Here is an 8,906-nt window from a genome sequence, read left to right as displayed (position 1 = left end):
TTGAAATATCTTCAATATAGACATTATCTTGAGATATTTGGTCTTTACATTGTATAGTTCTATACTGAGCAGCTAGTATATGGAAATATGTATTCTTCCAATGAAATTAGACTTACATGTCAGCATTGAACACCTACAGTGATGGCTCTATCAGCTCCCGTGTGCTGGCACTAAATATTTAACCTCGTCCATTTGATATCTGTTCTCTTAATTGTTGTTGTAAAACTGTATTTTTGTGAGATGTCATTTTCCGTTATATTATTTTTTTTTAATTTTTTTTTTCAGCATAACAGTATTCATTATTTTTGTACCACACCCAGTGCTCCATGTAATCCGTGCCCTCTACAATACCCACCACCTGGTGCCCCCAACCTCCCACCCCCCACCCCTTCAAAATTCTCAGATCGTTTTTCAGAGTCCATAGTCTCTCATGGTTCACCTCCCCTTCCAATTTCCCTCAACTCCCTTCTCCTCTCCATCTCCCCTTGTCCTCCATGCTATTTGTTATGCTCCACAAATAAGTGAAACCATATGATAATTGACTCTCTCTGCTTGACTTATTTCACTCAGCATAATCTCTTCCAGTCCCGTCCATGTTGCTACTAAACTTGGGTATTCATCCTTTCTTTTTTTTTTTTTGATAAAAATATATGTTTATATTATTTTTTTGATGGTAATTATTACTTAGAATGCCATCTTCTTTTATTTTGTAGAATCTATTTATTGTTATTTTACCTAATAACATTTTTCTCTTGCTAAGTAACATGTGCTTTTTAAAAAAAAATCTTTTAATTAACATATAATGTATTATTTGCCCCAGGAGTACAGGTCTGTGAATCATCAGGCTTACATACTTCACAGCACTCACCATAGCACATACCCTCTCCAATGTCCATAACCCAACCACCCTCTCCCTACCCCCTCCTCCCAGCAACCCTCAGTTTGTTTTGTGAGATTGAGTCTCTTATAGTTTGTCTCCCTCCTGATCCCATCTTGTTTCATTTTGTCTTTCCCCCATTTTGCCTCTCAAATTCCTCATATCAGGGAGATCATATAATTGTCTTTCTCTGATTGACTTATTTCACTCAGCATAATATCCTCTAGTTCCATCCACATCATTGCAAATGGCAAGATTTCGTTTCTTTTGATGGCTACATAGTATTCCATTGTATATATGAACTGCATCTTTTTTATCCATTCCTCTGTTGTTGGACATCTGGGCTTTTTCCATAGTTTGGCTATTGTGAACATTGCTGCTATAAACATTCAGGTGTATGTGCCCCTTTGGGTCCCTACATTTGTATCTTTAGGGTAAATACCCAGTAGTGCGATTGCTGGGTTGTAGGGTAGCTCTATTTTCAACTTTTTGAGGAACCTCCACACTGTTTTCCAGAGTGGCTGTACCAGCTTGCATTCCCACCAACAGTGTAGGAGGGTTCCCCTTTCTCCGCATCCTCACCAGAATCTGTCATTTCCTGCCTTGTTAATTTTAGCCATTCTGACTGGTGTGAGGCGGGATCTCACTGTGGTTTTGATTTGTATTTCCCTGATGCCGAGTGATGTGGAGCACTATTCCACACACATATATAATCTTATAAAGCAGCAAAGTGTTTGTACAATTTCATCTTGCCAGAGTTTTATCTTTTCTCATCTGCCTTCTTAGTCCTTACGGATAGGATAATTTTAAAATACAACATTATTTTATTCTAATGCTGCATGACTATATTGGTGCTTTCCTTAGATGAGTTAACATTTCACTTTTGTCCTCCTTCACTTTGGTGTGTCCTTTATGGGGCACATTTGAAAAGTTGCCAGCAATTTACTTAAGAAAGTGTATCTGTATTTGTGTGTGTACGTGCATGAGACTGAAACATGTTTTTTTTATTTTTTATTTTTCTGCTCTTCTGAGTATGTGTGAGTCTGGGGATATTCTCTTTTGTTGCACATTTAGACTCTTTCAAATGTCTTTATAATAATTCTATCAAGAAATACTTGTGTATAATTTTTTACTCTGGGTAATACTGATCACAACCTTATAGAAAATCAGAGGACATATAAAGTACTGTGAACTCTACATCCTCTCTTCAGATTTTAGATACATTTATTTTAGGCCAGTTTTGTAACAATTTCTTTCACACATCGTCGGGTCTACTCTGATTCAGATTTTGAAACTCTCAGAAGAATTAAAAATGTACTGTATGCTTAACTATTTGAACATGATAGAACTGAAATAGCCATTTTCTGACGTCTGTTTTGTTGGGATAGAGCTTCTTCAGTACTAATCAGTTGGATGACAATGGTCATCATACTTGCCCTAGAGCTAGCCATGTGTTTGATCAGTGTGACTAACTCTGCAAGATAGCTTCAGAAAGTTGGTAATTCGTCTAATATCAATGGATGTCTGAGATTTTGTATAATATGAAAATATCCTTTCTTTATAACTTTTCTTCTAGTATTTAAAGGTTTCCATTATAGTGATTTAACCTACTTTACTTTGAGAATGTATTTGTCTTTATCTCTATATGTTTATATATTTAATTAGTTTATTATAGGGAGTGATGTAAAGCATTATTCTTTGTAGATAGATTACACCACTAGATAACTTTTAAAATGACTAATCTGATTAGAATGTTGATAGTGAAAAATCCTACCTCTTTTAGGATTTCATGCCCTGTACTTGGTAATGTGTGAAACAGAAGTCTGCAGACGAAGAAGAAAGTCTTGGCCACTGGATTTCAGGGTTCTGATTTCAACGGATATGCAGGGCCAATGAATTTTTGGAGTTCCTGTTAAATTGGTATGGTAATTTCAAGCATCTTTAAGGAAAAGTTAAGCTCTGTATTTGGATGGTAATGTTTTTGGCTCTCTGTGATTATTAATTTTTTCCCTACCATATCAAAAAGCGGTACAACTTTCATAAATACGTTAGTCAGTTCTGTCAAAATGTTTGTGTCCAGAGTAGTGGTGATATTTTGCATGTAATTGAATTCTTTGAATTAATACATTCTAGGTTTTCAATTCCTGTATCTGAATGCATTTTTGAGTTTATATTGTATTATATTCTATTGCACGTGAGGTATGTGCAAATATGTAGAATCATGAGATACATACTTGCAATAACATTTCTCCATCTGTCTGCATCTCTTTCTGATTTTTTTCTGATTACCCTCCCTCTTTTTCCATTATCCCCATTCTTTCTAAAATATATGTATATGTTTATAGTACTTTAGGTCTTATTGAGCTCAGACCGAAAGACCTTTGGTACCTATGACTGATTCAAAGACAATATCCGTTATTTCATTTTTCTTATACTAAATATTAATGATATACTTTTTGTGATAATGTAGAACTGGATTGGGATAAACTATGTCAATTTTTAATTTACTTAAATGTTTATTCTTTTTAAAAATTTTTATTTTTTATTATGTTATATTAGTCACCATACAGTACATCATTAGTTTTTGATGTAGTGCTCCATGATTCGTTGTTCGTTATCATCCAGCACTTAATGAGCACATCATTCATTCAAATAGTTACTGATAAAATCCTATGGTCGTACTTTTTTTTTTTAAGATTTTATTTATTTATTTGACAGACAGAGATCACAAGTAGACAGAGAGGCAGGCAGAGAGAGAGAGGGAAGCAGGCTCCCCGCTAAGCAGAGAGTCCGATGTGGGACTCGATCCCAGGACCCTGAGATCACGACCTGAGCTGAAGGCAGCGGCTTAACCCACTGAGCCACCCAGGCGTCCCCTATGGTCGTACTTTAACATGAGAGAGCCTCCCCACCCCTGTCAACTTATTTTTTTTTAAGATTTCTTTTAAAATTGCTGAATACTTGGTCCTGACAGGAAACATGTGCTAACAGAGGATGGAACAGAAAAATGGCAGTTGTTTCATGGGGTTTATCCTGCTAGGGTTCTCTGACCGGCCTCAACTGGAGCTAGTCCTCTTTGTGGTTCTCCTGATCTTCTATCTGTTCACTCTGCTGGGAAATACCGCCATCATTGCCTTGGCCCAACTGGACCCACATCTTCAGACTCCCATGTACTTTTTCCTCTCCAACCTAAGCTTTCTGGACCTGTGTTACACGACCAGCACTGTCCCTCAGCTCCTGGTTCATCTCAGGACAGCAGACAAGTCTATCTCGTTTGGTGGCTGTGTAGTTCAGCTGTTTGTTGCTCTAGGGTTGGGAGGAACAGAATGCATTCTCTTAGGGCTCATGGCATTTGACCGCTATGCAGCCATCTGCAAGCCCCTGCAGTACACCGTGATCATGCACCCCCGTCTCTGTGCCCTCATGGCTTCTGCATCATGGTTCATTGGTTTGGGCAACTCCTCATTGCAGACAGTGCTCCTCTTCCTTTTACCATTTTGTGGGAGAAATAAAATAGACCACTTCCTTTGTGAGGTCCCCGCACTGCTCAAGCTTGCCTGTGTTGATACCACTGTGTATGAGTCTGAGGTCTTCTTTGTCGGTGTGGTCATTCTCCTCATACCTTTGACATTAATCACAGTCTCCTATGGTAGGATCGTCAGGGCGGTCTTAAGAATAAAGTCGTCTGCAGGGCAGAGGAAAGCGTTTGGCACATGTGTGTCCCACATCACAGTGGTCTCCCTGTTCTATGGCACGGCCATCTATGCTTACCTCCAGCCCAGCAACAACTACTCCCAGGATCAGGTCAAGTTTGTTTCTCTGTTCTATGCCATTGTCACCCCCATGGTCAACCCTGTCATATATACGCTGAGGAACAAGGATGTGATGGGAGCAATGAAGAAGGTGCTTTGCAGGGTCCAGGACTCCAGATGACCGGGCGGGGAAGACCCTTTGATGGAGGACTTTGACTGCCAGGGTATTAAGATGACTATGACCTTCCAGTGTCATCCAAAATTTCCTGTGACATCTCTCAAGGGAATTTCCTTACTTGATTTTTTATACAAGTGAGTGCTCAAAATCCAAGCTCATAGATTCATGCAACCTCCAGAGATATGACCCAGTGTCCTAGAGCATCTACGTCATACTATTATTTTAAAAAGCTCCACGGGTTTTTCTTATTCCCCACCCCCATTTAGGAATGCTAGTCCATTTCTACTTAGAAGAAGATATTCAGGAACATACACAGGGAATTAAGAATACAAACCTAAAACCCTGTAAGAAATACTAACATTTTAGCATTTTCTAGCCATTTGTTGGAAGCATATCACTTTTTCCTGCATTGTGATCATGGTTCCATGATAAGGTCCTTAGGTTGACTGTATCACAGCTTTTTCACAGAAGTAGGTGGGCGGTGTGAGAAAAAGCAATCCTTAGCTCTAAGAAAATCCTGCTAACATCAATCTTGATGAAGTACATTTAAATCTTCTCTTCATCCCATTTAATAATTTCTTTGATCCAAGCATCACTGATCAATGCTTTTGTATCTCCAACCTGCCAAAAGCCCCTACAGTTTGAATGCAGGGAAATGACCTCTTATTCCCAGGAAATCCCATGTTCTCTGGAGCTTACCAGATTCACTAGGAGGAAATGTAAAGAAGAAATAAAATATATATTAATCATTAAACATGTCCATGTGTCTAAGCTTTATAAATAGCCATCTGAGTTTGAACTACTGTCATACATTTCTGAATTAGAAGTAATGAGTGTCAACTTCAATTGTCCCAGAACAATTGAATCTGACATTGTAAGCCCTTAGATCTTAATTTAAAATCAGTTTTCAAATAAATGTGTTTTCAAATATGGATCTGGGTTTTTGTAGTATTGTCACACAACAGGGTATTTTCCCATGGAGGCTGGAGCCAACAATGCTGTCTTTATAGAAATGTTGCTGATTTTTGATAGTTTTTTCCAACATGTAGCCCAGTGCAGGTAGATGTGTTTGTGTCTTGGGCTGGACATATACGGATAACAACTCTCCTGTTCCCTATCCTGATGGCTAACTGGCCTCCCCAGGGCCTTGAACCCTGAGCTGGCCATACTCATGCCAAGTGATCTTGCAGCAGGGACAGCATGTGGAGGCTGGAAATGACAGCCAGGGGAAGATCATGTACACAGTTGGGTTCTCTCTGTATCACTAAGAGCATCACAGTATTCTTACTTGAAATCAACACCTGGGATGTATCTTGACACCATAGTGATGCTTCATGTATGCCAGTAGGAAAACAGTTCTGTCCACTGTTTATCCCGATGGTGACAAATTTCCTGCTTTCCATTATGTTTCAGCCACATCCTGATAGTTATACCCAAATGGTCACATCAAAGTCCCTCAAATGAACCATCTTTGGTGCAAAACCCTCAAGGTCTCATGAGGTTACAGAGCCTGTTGTAGTGGGTGAACAAGTCCTTCTCTGCTCTTAAGGACACACAGAACCTGGGGCAAAATATTTATTTACTTTAAGTGAATGTGTGAATGGCATTTGGATGTTTACTACTCATAGAAATAAGTTATAGAGAACACAGGTCTCTGGGATCCGTGCCAAAACAAAAAAGAAATCAGTTAGAGACCAAACACAAGTTCAGGATTGTTCTGTGACATTTTTGTAATGTTAGGAATCTGCTCCCCCTGGTGTCCATGCCTTGTTTATAACAGACTCCAGGGTTGTGTAAATTGTCACCAATATTATTTGGACCGTTTCCTTCTGCGCATTCACCAGTAAGTGTGGCAGGGCTGTGCACTTGTACCCAAGGCTTTGCTCAATTATTTATTCCATCTGTGTTTAGCCCCTGGAGGTCAGGACGATCATGACTCTCTAGAGCAAGTCATGGATTCTTCCAGCTCTTCTGCTTCCTGAGGAATACAGGGTGCACACCATCGGCTCAGGTAGTGAGGGCAGAGACCCAGAATGTCTGTCAGACTCACATGAAACACAATTTTTAACAGCAGGCGATTCATTACCAGTTAGCGAAGGATACAAAATAGCAGGAGTGCATGCAGGGGGCCCTAGAAGGTTAACCCATTGATCCATACAAATGCCCCACACTTGCTCCTTTTATAAATTTAATTCTATTGGTTTACACTGTTGGTGGATTTATTTTAACTGTTTTGAACTGATTGAAATCTATGAGATCTTAAGAAATGTAAGTTCTTCTGGTTAGGAGCCTTTTCTGAGAAAAATTAACCTCTTTTGAGAATGAAGTTGTTCAGTTGTTGACCTGTGTCTTTCGTCTCAGTGAAGCATCCTGGATATTTCTAATGACTGGGTTATTTGGGATCCTCATGATCCATGGGATGTCGTGATCAGTTGTCAAAGCCTTTTGCAGGAACTCCCGACCCCCACCCCCCCAACTCCTGACTCTGGTAGCAGATCATAAACAGTACTTTCTGTGTATTTTTAAGTCCCTATTTCAGGCATTTAGAGAAAGTGAAACATTTTTACAGGACTGTTTTGGGAAAGCTTCTTTATTTATTTATGGAAATGAGAACTGTGTTTTCTGTATTTAAAGGAAGAATCTTGGCTACAGTGTGTTGTTTTTTTAGCATGAAACCATCCTCTTCCTTGATTCATTGCCTTTTTTGGAAAAACCATCCTATACTTCCCAAAGGATGTTTCTCCTCAAATTCCAGCATAACATGTTACATTGTGGCTTGCATTTAGATTGAAGTAACATACAAATTAATATATTACTACACACACACACAGATATGTACATGCACAAACACGGACTCCACCTGCAATCTCTTGTAAGTCAACCTCTTTTGTGAAGATGAATAGTATGAGAAAGTATATTTCCTTTAGCTTGCACTACTTTGAAGTGACAGGATTACAAATGTTATATTTCCGAAGTGTTCTGAAATGTGTACAAATATACCAAGTATGTGTGGTAACAGCTTATTCCTGCAGGTCACATTCCAAAGAAGGTGGTGGGGACATGTGCTGTTGATAAAATCTACACCAGTAAAGAGCTGAATAGAACAAACCATACTCTTTTTGTTGTCTTTATAGATACACATAAGTTTAAAAGTTTAGAAATGCATTCTTTCATTCTCTGGATTTAAATTTGCATCAGAAACTTTGGGCTATGTTTGTACATAGGGTAACTCTAGAAAAGTCTCATTTAGTAAATTTGTAGAGAGATTTTTTTTAAAGTTACTCTTATTTTTTAAGATTTTATTTATTTATTTGAGAGAGAGAGAGAGAGAGAGAGAATGAATGGGGAGGGGAGCCGCAGAGAGAGAGGGAGAGGCAGACTTCCCACTGAGCAGGGAGCACAATGTGGGGCTCTAACCCTGGACCTTGAGATCATGACCTGAGCTGAAGGCAGATGTTTAACTGACTGAGCCATCCAGTGGCAGGGAGGGGCAGAGAGTGAGAGAGAACCTTAAGCAGAGTCTGCCCTGAGCATGGAGCCTGACTCGGGGCTTGATCTCAGTATTCTGAGAACACAACCTGAGCCCAAAGCAGGAGTCTGACCCTCAAACAATTGTACCACCCAGGCGCCCCTGTAGGGAGATTTTTGTATTAGATAGTAGGAAAAATCTGACCTTAGGAGAGGAATAAGAAATGGGGTGAAAAAATTGAATGATATCTCCTGTATTTATTTATTTCCCCCCCAGATATACTAAGTTAGAATTGACATGTAGCATTGAGCAAATTTTAGGAGTAGCAAATGTGAATATCTACATATAACAAAACCGTCACCACTCTAGGGTTAGTTAAACCTCCATCTCGTCATGTAATTACCCTTTCTTCTTTGTGGTGAGAACGATTGAGATCTACTCTCAGCCACTTTCAAGTCTGTAACACCATCACAGTAACTCCGTGCACCATGGGCCATGCTGTGCATTAGCTCCTCAGGACTCTCATGTGATAACTGGTAGTCGGTTCCCTTTGCCTAAAATCTCCCACTTCTCCCCTCAGTCCCTGGTAACCACATTTCTACTCTCTGTACCTACAGGTTCAGCTTCTCT

The 8,906-nt window shown here is 39.4% G+C and overlaps 1 protein-coding gene across 1 annotated transcript; it reads left to right on the top strand.

The window, feature by feature from the left end:
* Window positions 1-3,871: 3,871 nt before the first annotated feature.
* Window positions 3,872-4,810, top strand: LOC125102006 (putative olfactory receptor 2B8). The gene has a single exon (XM_047732694.1). It carries the CDS (start codon window positions 3,872-3,874, stop codon window positions 4,808-4,810), a length of 939 nt encoding a protein of 312 aa, XP_047588650.1.
* The last annotated feature ends 4,096 nt before the right edge of the window (window positions 4,811-8,906 follow it).

Source organism: Lutra lutra, chromosome 6 (assembly GCF_902655055.1).
Source record: "Lutra lutra chromosome 6, mLutLut1.2, whole genome shotgun sequence".
In the NCBI taxonomy this organism is placed as follows: domain Eukaryota; kingdom Metazoa; phylum Chordata; class Mammalia; order Carnivora; family Mustelidae; genus Lutra; species Lutra lutra.
This window is presented reverse-complemented; position numbering and strand designations above follow the sequence as displayed.

What these genes read in the sequence shown, in the direction of transcription:
- LOC125102006 (XM_047732694.1), top strand. Translation starts at nt 3,872, where the DNA reads ATGGAACAGAAAAATGGCAGTTGTTTCATGGGGTTTATCCTGCTAGGG.